Genomic DNA, 12345 nt, shown 5'->3' with positions numbered 1-12345 from the left:
GTGTGTGTGTGTGTGTGTGACAGAAGCATCATAGTGTACCTTGTAAATTACATCCCTTAATGTAACAATATCTGCGAGCATCACTCAATTGTGCTATTCTTAGGCAGATTATGTGAAAGCAGCTGATGCGGTCATGATATGTTGTGGACATGTGCAGTGGTGTGGCGAGATCTCAGGGGACTGGTGAGCTTGCAGTAGCAGGGGCACTATTTTTCATGAATGTTTACACCGACTAACTAGAAAAATAGAAAACACTATTCAATACAATACAATACTCTGTGGTCATGCATTATGCTGAAATTGACTTTCTAGATTTATTTCTATAAACAGACAAAAAGACTCCCTGGCGGTGCACTTATTTCCTGATTGGAGATGGAGTAACTGAATCTGAGAATTGCTCAAACACATCATAGTTGAGGTGTAAGGAGACAGCTGTAAAAAAGTAATAAAGTTGGGTTTAATTTAAATAGTCTAATAAGTCTTGATTCTTCTTTTCAAATTTCTGAGTATTTTCTTAATTAGAAAAGTGTTTTGCAGAGTTTCAACCGGCACATTGCAACCTGCAACATCTTAACTCCCCAGATTAACATTTGGTCGTCATCACACAATGACCTTGATCACTGCGCACAGCTGAGGGAGGGGTGGCGGCGGAAAAGTTTCAATTAGATGGAATAAGGCCCGGTGCCAAGATGACTCCACACTTGTGTTTATTATCAGATGTTTTTTCACAAGAACATTTTTTTTTTTTCACATTTTGGCGGGTCCTCACTTTGGGACAGAGTTTTGATTTGGTTTTAGGGTATAGGTTTGAAATAGGTTTAGGTTAGGGTAAGGGAGGGTTACCAAATTCACCCACCCTAACCATACAGGGCTTGGGCATTGTGTTCAAAATTATAATGTTCGTTGTTCATTGGTCATTTCCAATTCATCTATAGTTTTGCACATTACACTAAAGCCAGTGTCTGGCTTGAATTTGGTAAAATTATTCAACTGTCTAAAAATCTATGCATTTCATACTAAATTGCTTAAACATGCACCATTATGGTCCTTTCAACTTCAAACTTTTTTAAGACATGTAATTGGCATGTGTTTGAAATATTAAGTAACACCATTGAGAAAATGTTACTTAATATTTAGTTCTGATGCAACACTATTGATGTTTAGTGTTCTGATGCGGCAACTATCCGCTGCAGCTCCTGCAACGTATGAATGATGCCACCAGATCAACACTTCACTAAAACTTTATTGATCAGATAGGCAATACGCAAAAGGCCACTGCAGTTTTGTAATGTCACTGGGCATTTCTCTTATATGCACAGCTCTTACAGCTGGTGCAGGAGCCCCTTTTGTGCACATTAAACATTATTAAAATGTGCCTTGTAAAGTTTATTGAAATAATTAAATCTGAAATGAAAGACTTGTAGAGAATATACAGAGAGCCATGTAACAAGAGAGAGAGAGATCCAGTCTGTGTCCTGGTTTCTAACTCTCACTGATCAATGACAAGTATTGATGTGTCCACATTGCATTGTGACATCGCAACGTAGAGGGTCAATTTTGCGGATTTATATCGTACATTGTGTCCACATTGTTGATTAAATTCCCATCAACCATTCAACCTAATTTAATGGTGCATAAAATATGCAATAGAGCAACATTATCTGTTAACAAACTGTTGTTTTTTTTACAACATAGAAACAGGAAATAGGACAGGTCACATGTGTAAGAGTGACAAAATGAAGAACACAGTTTATTCAGTGTCTTTTTCAATGACACTGAAATCATATTCCCTGCAAATCTAATCTGACCACATAACACCTTAATATAGTCAGATAATCTGGATAGAAAGAGGACAGGGGAGGTGAGAGCGAGAGGGAGAGGGAGGGAGAGAGAGTGTGTGAGAGAGAGTGAGAGAGAGAGTGTGTGAGAGAGAGAGTGTGTGAGAGAGAGAGAGAGAGTGTGAGAGAGAGAGTGTGAGAGAGAGAGAGAGAGAGAGTGTGAGAGAGAGAGAGAGAGAGAGAGAGAGAGAGAGACGAAGAGGGAGAGTGTGTATGAGAGAGAGAGAGTGTGAGAGAGGGAGGGAGAGAGAGTCTGAGAGAGAGTGTGTGAGAGAGAGAGTGAGAGTGTGAGAGAAAGAGAGACAGTGTGAGAGAGAGAGAGAGAGAGAGAGAGAGAGAGAGAGAGAGAGAGAGAGAGAGAGAGAGAGAGAGAGAGAGGGAGAGAGAGGCTTTACAATAAGATTTTAGTTTGTGCAGATGTATCTAGTTTCTCATACGTAAAAGTCTAATTTATTAGAATTAATGATGATTATGGCATTTTTGGGGTATAAAATACAAAAGAGTGGCTATTGAGTGTATATTGGTATGTATCATCTTTTAGCAGCTACAAAACATATCATAGAATAGATTTAGAGCTGTAATTTACTTACTTATTATTTTCATTGTCATAGATTATTTTCTTGGATCAATCGATTGATGCAAAACATCTGAAAATTGTGAATCATAATTTCCTTAAGTCAAAAGTGATGTTATCAAACCTTTTGTTTTATACGACCAATAGTTGTTAAGTTTGCTACACTCAAGTGAATATATATATATATATATATATATATATATATATATATATATATATATACACCTGTGCCTAGTATCAGAGGCTGGTGTTTGTAACAAAAGATCTGTTTGGTTAAAGGAACCACCAGATGTTTCAGCCTTTATCATATAAGGCAGGACTGCAGATGCTGCTCTGAAGGTCCAAACACTGTGAAGCAACAGTTTCTCGTGTGTTTTCCCAGACACCCCTGCATGTTCTTATATGAGAAGTTATTTGAGACATTTGCCACCTCACTAGGATAAGGCTCGCGAACACAAGGACAAGTTTACACTCATATTGCCTATACACACACACACACACACACACACACACACACACACACACACACACACATCCCTCATCACCTCCTCCAGCTACTGTCGTCAGATGTCCGGCGACACTTCAACCCAATCACGGAGATAGCAGACCTGAGAGCGTGTTCATTTGGTAGTGTTGGCAGGAGCTACAGTAGAGGCCTCAAGGTCAGGACTGCCTCCTCACACATGTGCTTATTAATTGAACATTGAGCAACACAATCCTGGAAAAGTCTGTATTTATTATTTTGTGGAAATTAAATCTTTAAAATAGCACATGGTTCAGTTTGAGTTCACTTCCAATATTATTCCACCATTATAGTATAGTAACCAACATAAAGGGTTGTCTAGTTAATAAGCTACCTCGATAATGTTTTTGTTTTTTTAACCATTTTGACTACATTTAGCAGTGTAATTAAAGCCTAAGTACTTAATTTAGTATATTCATGCATTTTGGTTGCATCACGGACTGGGTTGTATTAATTTCACCCTTTTTATGGTATTTTCACAATGCTGAAGCTATGAATGCAGAGAATACAAGATGGATCTAAGAAGACGATTTACAGACATTTCTTTCATGAAATCAATAAGTTCCCCTCTCAGCCGGCAGATTATTACATCATTTTAAGCATGATGGTCGATCACAGTAGTGGACAATTACACAGCAGACTCTATTTAAATTACTCGGGCCAAAAGGATGCACTACATGTGGTTTTGTCTCAGATTCTTGTGAAATTATTGATCAGCACTAACTGACTCAAGGTGAACACTATATTTACAAGTCTGCATAATTTGTGGAGGGTGACATTTGTTTGATTTGGTGATTTATACTTCATTTTCCCATATTTGTCCAAATCCTGTAAATGCCATAACACATCCTCTGTGTGGATTGATTGATGGATTGGTGGATAGATTGATACTTTATAGATATTCTTGCCACCTTCTATAACGGTAGTGGCTCTTACGTAAATCCTCAAGGGATTAGCAAAACCATCGGTGAGATTACCGAAATCACGAGTGCAGCTGTAATCCACAGCATATCGCCATCTCCACTGCAAGACATACGACCTCTTCCCCCCCCCCCCCCCAAACAACCCAGAGTCCTGGTTTATCTCAGTTCTTCATCTGAGCTACAATCCCAGTCTCAACATTTGTCCAAGAAAATCCCCTGCAATTTTCCAGTCTATTGGCTTTAATCCACTATTGTTTATGTATCAAAGATTACTCGCCCTGTACCACTTGGTTTCCTTACCCAAAATGAGGGGCCCTGCAGTTCAGTCCTTTTTTGGTAGCTGACCAGTTACCAGTCCATCAGTACGTAGAAATATGTTGTGATGAAAATCAGCTGCATTTCAGAATGCCCCTTCTTATACTCCCTGTAAAATATATGAAATTACAATGGTGTATATTTAGATACTGATTTGTTGTCCTAAAGGTACAGAAAGGATTTTCAGAAGATACAAATGAAAAATGACAATTCTTTCTGTCTGTTTCTCTTCACAGACTCCTTTATTCCACAAACACATTTGGACAAAGTGTTTCCCTTTGTTGTGAAAAAACTCCAGTAACAGGACTGCATGAGAGAAACCTAAAAGGTACACTACAAACGGTAGGTTTCTGATCACCATACATTTAGATATTCATTACATACAGCATCCTTGAAATGTAAATATATATATATATATATATATATATATATATATATATATATATATATATATATATATATATATATATATATATATATTCAATGGTTTTAAGAGAGAAAGTTCTCTTTTGACTAGAACTACTGAAGCATGTTTCAGCACAGCTTTACGTTGCCTTTAATAATTGTCATTATCTTTCTGTTTGTTCTCATTTCTTTTCAAGACTGGCAAAGGGATACAAAACAGACAACCACCATCTCAGTAAAGAGTACGGAAAACCAGCAGACTCTTTCCTTGACTTTCCCCCAAAGCTCAATGCTTTCACTGAGCATGTATCATAAAGGGAGGTCAACACATACGCGAAGATGAACCCTTATGTCACTTCACACTTCAGGAGGGATCTCTTTCCCCATTTCCATTTGTTGTAGACTTTTGTATTCCCTGCTGTTACTGGTTGAATGAAATGGCTTCTTTGTTTATACAGTTATAGCAGAGGATCTTGTCTATTGTTTTTCAGTTTTCTTTGTACTCACCACAGTGCAGGGTTACGGTTGAAGGTTTGGTTCTGTCTACTGTGGATACTCTGTATACTTGTCCAGATTCAGTAGTATAGTTCTCTGGAAATGGTTTGTCAAGGTAAATAATAACTCTACAAGCAAATCTTTTCATTTGCAGATACATTTGCACATTGTTTTTTGCTTTATTAAGACAAATTATTTCTATGTATTAATGCATTTTGCAGGCCCATGCATGTTTTTTAGATTTTTGCATTGCATCTGCATATAATAATCTTCTATTTTGTTTGTGGAAATTCTCTCAGGTAGCCTTTTTTTTTTTTTTTTGGTTCAAACAGAGATGATGAGTAAGAGACTCCAGTCCACAAACCCAGTTACGCTCTCAGCTACTTTAGTTCCCAACACCTCTCAGCTCTTCTCCTTCTGTGGCATACACCCGATCTATCTACTTTGGCGCCCAACCTCCAGAAAAATATAAACAACTTCCTCAGGTGACCTGTATACTTACCTTTTCCCTCAATATGAATCTTCCCCTTAAAGCTCAAAACACAAGTAGTGTTGGAGATTGATCAAAGTAAACTCTCTCTCTCTTTTTGTTTTCTTCCCTTCTTATCTTTTGTCAGGCATAGGCGATTTCTCAGCCGAAATGCTGAGCTGTAATGAGGTATGTCTGCTCTGAGAGACTAACTGTTGCAGGTGATTGCTAACAGTCGTGTAGTTCAGGTCAATATTATTCAGTCAGTAAAACAAGTCTTCAACAAACTGACCATGGCCATCAAACAGATGTGCAGACCCTTAGAAAAAAAATGTGAAATTGATAAAGCAGTGACATGATCGAACAGAAAATGGCAAACAAAACATGGTTCTTTCAATTGGGACCCTCTTGTTGGGCAAAGGTGACATTTCCTTGACAACTTCACACTTAGTTGTGTTTACTATACTCAATGCTTTATCCAACACATATTGGCACTGAGTTTTTTAAATGATGAATGATGACAGTAGGTGTTTGATATACTGAAAGTACTGTACTCTTTGTTTCCTCATGCCCATACCAAGGGGTTGTGAAACTGGAGAGATCTTTTATTGTAAGAATTGGCATGTTTTTTTTTCTTTTTTGACTGCATGTTGGAAATGTTTTATCATATCATCCCAATTTAAGTTAATTAGGAGCATATTGTCTGTCTTGTATGCATCTTGTCACAATATTATAGAAGGTACCTTGTAACGAGCTGTATATCCTTTACATGTTTCCATCCTAATCCTCCTACTCCATTGCATTATCCATTTAAAGCTTTTATCAACTGATGCCTGCTTGAGGCTTCCCTTTTATTGTTTTGAACTGAACTGAACCGAACCAATCCTGCATGCTTTTGTAATGTCTGTTGAGGTCAATCCAGCACTACCACTGCTTGTTAAAATAATTATTGCAAACTGTGGGTCACTGAAATAGACTTCTTGGGCTGCTGCTGACCTCCTTCTTTTCAGCTCACCTCACTCAGTGAGTATGTTTTGAAGACATTGGTTGTTAATGAATGCACCCATGGACCTACTTCAAGAAAGCCCACTTTGTTTGCTGATGGATCTATCACTGAAAAGATAGACTCTACTGGGAAACCTTGTTAAAAGTTGGGGAGAGTAAGTGACTGATCAATGGTCTTGGAGGGAATTATCCTCTGGTTACCATTGGCCACTATGGACTTGCGATTATCTCTTCATTAAGGACTGAAAGACTGACTAATTAACTGAATGTATCAAGGTGCTTAATTGCCACATCAACGATCAAATCCAGACACACTGAGGAATACAGAGTTATTGTGCACCATAAGAGAGAGGAGATTTTATTGTACATGATGGGAGCGGCACGGGTAAAACGCCGCTTCAGTGCTGTGGTGGATGGGCCAGTGGAGGAGGAGGAGGTCATGAGGCTGGCACAGAGTGCTGCAGATACGGCTAGGGCAGGGGGGAGTCCAACAGGGTCAGCGACCCCAACCAGTCCTTCCCCGACCCATGCCCTAAACGGCAAAACTCTAACTCTCCAGAGCAACACCAACAATGTGCGGAGGCAGAGTGCCACTGGAGTTGGGGGAGATGCAGGAGAAGGTGGGGTGAGAGCAGGAGGAATGTGCTCAGGGATAAGGAGTGTAAGAGGCAGTAGTGGAGGGGGAAGAGGAAAAGGCCGTTCATCCTCGGACAAAGATTCACTCTCTTCCCCCTCCACCACCAACCGCCGGCGCACCAGGCGCTCAAGCCGTAGGCCCCGACAACGCTTTGTGAGCAAGGACGGCCGCTGCAACGTCACCTTCGTCAACATGAGCGAGAGGGGCCAGCGCTACCTCAGCGACCTCTTCACCACTTGTGTGGACATCCGCTGGCGCTGGATGCTGGTCATCTTCACCCTCTCCTTCCTTCTCTCCTGGCTGCTTTTTGGATTTGCCTTCTGGCTCATCGCCTCCGTGCATGGGGACCTCTCCATTCGGCTTACCCCCAGCTCAGGTTCCTCTCCGGGATCAGGAGAGGCCGGGTCTGGAGGAGAGTCTGATAGAGAGGCAGTGGTTGAGGAGCCGTGCTTCTTCCAGGTTAACAGCTTCATGGCAGCCTTTCTATTTTCCTTGGAGACACAGACATCAATTGGTTATGGCTATAGAAGCGTGACCGAAGAATGTCCTCTGGCGGTGATGGCGGTCATTTTGCAGTGCATTGTGGGCTGCATTATCGACGCCTTCATCATCGGGGCAGTTATGGCAAAGATTGCTAAGCCCAAGAAACGCAACGAGACACTGGTGTTCTCTGACGCAGCTGTGGTGGCACTGAGGGACGGGAAACTTTGCATGATGTGGAGGGTCGGAAACCTACGCAAGAGCCACCTGGTAGAGGCACATGTTCGAGCACAACTACTGAAGGTAAGGGAAGGGAGATGGATAATGACCATGATGAAAATATGAAATGTCAGAAAGTTTGGCAATGATTTTAGGCTTTTCAAATAGGTGGAGATTGTAAAACAGGCAGGAAAAAGTAAACAATTGTACCAAAAAATAGAGGTTGCTTCTGCGAGAGATAGCGGTAGAGGAAAAAAGGTTGCAGTAGAGGGAAAGAGAGCGCTGAGACCATCTGGCCTGTATTCTGTGGACCGTAGTTAATGAGAGCTTGTTTTATTTTCCCTCAGGGGTTAGGAAGATTTACCATGGATTAACTTGCCCACGATTTTTTAACTGAGAACCATTGTCCTTCGTCATCTCATTTTCCCTTATGTGTGCTGTATGTGGGTTAGGTGATTGTACTGTGTGTATGCTTATGTTTACCATACTGTCTGGCCTTATGTCTGTAGCTTTAAACATGTTTCCTATGTTTGTAAATGTTTTCTCATCATCAGTGCTGTGTGTGCATATTTGTGTTTATGCTGCCAGAGTTATACGGAGGGTCAAAATCTGTGGAATATTGGGGCTACAGCATAGACGATTTGATCTCTCTTAATAGCATGACCATATCAAAGTTCACGCAGATGGGATTAAGTTTGCGAGGATCAAAGAAATACAATTCTAAATGCTGGGACTGGATATTGTTCCATAGTAAAGGTTGGGTGAGTGTTAAGCCTATGTATGACTAAAGACTTGCATAGTCAAAGTCATTTTAATATGATAACCAAATACTAAGCTTTTGGGTCAGGGTAAGAAATGTAATTTCTAAAGATGACCTTAGGAAATAGTGTCAAGTGTATTTAAAATGTCCATTAACGATATTCAAGGTGACCGATGAATGTACCATTGTGTTGCATTTTATAGCCAGAATACCAGTTTCATTTTAATTTACTTGATCATACTCACGCCTGCTTTTGGCTTTTCATATTTGTTTGTTTCATATCGGAAATCTTTTGTATTTTCCATTTAATGTTCCCCATGTGTGAAAATCAATTTTGCAACATCATAACATCTAATGTGAAATGTTTAATGTATCAAATAGTGACTTTATTTTTCTCTCCATTCCCAACTTCAGCCAAGGGTGACAGAGGAGGGAGAGTTCCTCCCGCTGGACAATATGGACATCAACGTGGGTTTTGACAACGGCACCGACCGCATCTTCTTGGTCTCGCCAGTGACAATTGTCCACGAGATCAACGACGAGTCACCCTTCTTTGAGATCGACCAAAAGACCCTGGAAAACGACTCTGAATTGGAAGTGGTGGTCATACTCGAGGGCATGGTGGAGGCCACTGCCATGACCACACAGTGCCGTAGCTCCTATCTGGCTTCGGAAATTCACTGGGGACACCGATTCGAACCAGTGCTATTCGAGAGGAAAGACTGCTACCAGGTTAGAAAGGAAGGATGGGGAGATATACAGGAAATATATGCTATGCTTGAAGTGGTATCCATGATTACGTCACTATAGTTTGGAGGGGTGCATATACTAAGTGTTTGCAGTCAATTTAGCGGAGTGGCTATGGGATGGCAATGTTGGTTGGTTGGTCTACCACCACATTGGTCCAAATTTAAATAAATCAACTATCAGCTGGATTGGCACATACATTCTGTATTCAGACAGACTGTTAGCATGCTGATGTTAGCATATAGCTCAAAGCACAGCTATAACAAATACAGCCTCACAGAGCTGCTAGCATGGCTATAGACTCTTGTCTTGTTACCGTACAATGAAATGCGTATTAAAAAAGTGTTCTGCTCTTTTTCCAGGTGGACTACTCGTTCTTCAATCGAACATATGTAATCCCGGACACACCTTCATGCAGCGCTAAAGAGCTGGCCGAGCAGAAGTACATTCAAAGCTCACGCTCGTCATTCTGCTATGAGAACGAAGTTGCTCTGCAACTCGTGTCCCCTGATAAAGAGCCTGGCCTAGACCCTGAGTGTCCCTCCCCACCAACCCGAAGGCAATCCCTTGCAGAACATCTCCACTACAACTGAACCTGTGGGATAGGAGGTCTTAGGGGAAAAGAGGCAGGAATTTGACCCAGAGGTTTAGAGGACAGGCAAAAAGAGAGGGTTAGACAGGTAGGAATGGGCAGACCAAGGGAAACGGGATTAAAAGGAAATGGGGCCAGTGTCAGGATAAATCGTTAGGAAGCGACATTGTCTACAGGGATTGGACAGTAAAGAAAGTCCAGAACAGCTGCAAGTCAAGAGATCCATTCGAACATTTTGCGAGATTGAGATTAGTGCTACTATACAGATTAGATTGCTCAGAGAAATATAAAGGAAATGGAGAGATAGAGACAGTGGGATGTTTTGGGTCAGTCATTTCAGGAGCAGGATTTTTACACTGGTTTAGTTGTCTGATTGGTCCTGGCAATCTTTCTGGATCATTGAAAACTTGTCTCACATCTGGCCCGTCACACCACAACACACCCATCTGGCTCTAATACTGAAGTGGCAGAATATACAAGAGCACCCCGTGGTGGCTCTACCATGCAACTGCACCTCCAGTTTTATGATCTCTCTTTGAGGTGCTTCTGTATGAAAGGAATGGCAGTGTACCTTCTGAGGTACAACTCAGGAATGTATTCCACTATGATGCTGACTTATCAATATAATGTTTTATTTTCGTATGGTAAGTATGGATAGTGCACATTTTGTGATACTTTGAGCTTTGTGGAGTTGTTGAGAATGTAGTGAAGTATTAGGCAAGGCTACTTGTAGAGCCAAAGCAGAGCAACAGTAACATGGAGAAACAGCTAAAAACTAGCAGCAGTTTTGAGCAGTTTCTTTTCCATTTTATGTACTGTATGTTGTTGTTTTTGGTCTTTTTTTTTCCTGTGTCATGCAAAAAATGTTCACTGATTTTAACATTTGCTTCATTTAATCCAACATGTTGTGTTGAGTTGAATGCCATGTGGTCAGAGGAAGCATTGTAGTGTTAGTCATTTTCAAACTCCTGCACTATTACAGTATCTTCTCACTACACGGTATTGTTTTGCTCTGTTACTTTTGGATTTTATTATTTAGCGCCTGAGCTATAACATAATCTTTTAAGTGTCTTGGCACTTGGAAGACCCTCGATGGTTCGGACTGAATCAAAGGTTAAAGGGGATGCTCTCATCAACTCTGTAAATGCACAGGAGGCCTAAAGTCACCTCCAACATCACTCGGACATAACTGGACTGAGTGGTAGAGGTGTTACTGGGGATGATGGCTTGCTGTTTCTGCATCTCTGAGAAATAAAATCTCTGTCTAACATCTGCACAAGTGGATGAGGATTAAACTGGAAAATACAACACATTCATTGAAAATTATTCTGTATTTTTGTGCCCATAAAATCATGTGTAACCCTACTCTAATTCAAATGTGTTAGTTGGTTTCTCTCTCAAATTGTGAGAACAGTGTGGTGAGCGGTGCCTTCATAAGAGATTTTGAGACTTGCCCTTCATCTGCAGCAGTTAATTTCATGTTTGAAATGTGCTTAAAGCTTATTTTTATTGTGTGTATTTGCATAATGCTACTTATGCAAGAGGGTTTTTCAATCACAAGTAGAAAAAAATATCTGAGTCTGCTCAGTAATTGAGCAGACTCAATATGAACATGCACTGAGGACATAAAGAGGCTTTTAGCTATATTGTATTGTAGACCACGTTTTTTTTTTTTTTTTTGCACTTTGTAGTTATATTACAAAGCACTTGGAATGTTCTTGTGTATTTTAGATCCTGTAATGATTTGCAGTAAATAATGCCACCTGCGTATTTAACTGTTTTACAGAATGTGTTGGTAAAGGTGACTCCGTGTCAGGACTACAACATGATGATAATAAGTGTTGACCAATAATCAGTCTGTCCAACGCACATCCTGAGAACTTGTACTTTGCACTAAAGTAGTAGGCTATATGAAGACTAATATCACTCATGAAGCTCTACAACAGCACAGTAGTGTTGCTGGATCAGCACATGTTAACCTCAATGCATCAGTCGCAGTGTTTCTCTTCAGTTATTAAAAGGTTTTTACCTCAGGGGGGGTTGAGGTGTTTATAACATATTATCTGTTACAATTAGTGTTAATGCTGTTTTATGTTTGTGTCCTCCCTTACACTTCTCCTTGTTGGCTAACATGTTCTATTTATAGGCTGCATGGTGGGTCATGTCATTCACCCTGCCTCCACTTGTAACTTGAACTTACTGCACCATCACTTTAACTACGATAGCGCTTTTTGAAAACCCCAGAAAGAAATAGACAGATGGATTATTTGGTAATTTCACTGGTTGATCGTAGGTATTTATAATATACATAGTGTAAAATACATAGTACACTTACATTTTTAAGAAATTTATGAGATGAAACC

At 40.3% G+C, this 12345-nt stretch overlaps 1 protein-coding gene across 4 annotated transcripts; it reads left to right on the top strand.

Annotated features, from left to right (window-relative positions):
* Window positions 1-6914: 6914 nt before the first annotated feature.
* On the top strand, window positions 6915-10906 carry kcnj14 (potassium inwardly rectifying channel subfamily J member 14). Of its 4 annotated transcripts, none has more exons than XM_029451320.1 (4): window positions 7048-7543; window positions 7610-7967; window positions 9058-9347; window positions 9734-10906. In XM_029451320.1, exons 1-4 carry the CDS (start codon window positions 7188-7190, stop codon window positions 9981-9983), a joined length of 1254 nt encoding a protein of 417 aa, XP_029307180.1. In that variant the 5' UTR covers window positions 7048-7187; the 3' UTR covers window positions 9984-10906. The 4 variants fall into 4 exon arrangements, with proteins under 4 accessions (XP_029307177.1, XP_029307180.1, XP_029307179.1 ...); XM_029451319.1 differs by having other exon boundaries at window positions 9058-9375; window positions 9753-10906; XM_029451318.1 differs by having other exon boundaries at window positions 7048-7560; window positions 7618-7967; window positions 9058-9375; window positions 9753-10906.
* Window positions 10907-12345: the final 1439 nt, after the last annotated feature.

This window comes from Cottoperca gobio, chromosome 16, assembly GCF_900634415.1.
Source record: "Cottoperca gobio chromosome 16, fCotGob3.1, whole genome shotgun sequence".
NCBI lineage: Eukaryota > Metazoa > Chordata > Actinopteri > Perciformes > Bovichtidae > Cottoperca > Cottoperca gobio.
Note: the sequence above shows the minus strand (reverse complement) of the source record. Positions and strands in the feature narration are given on the sequence as shown.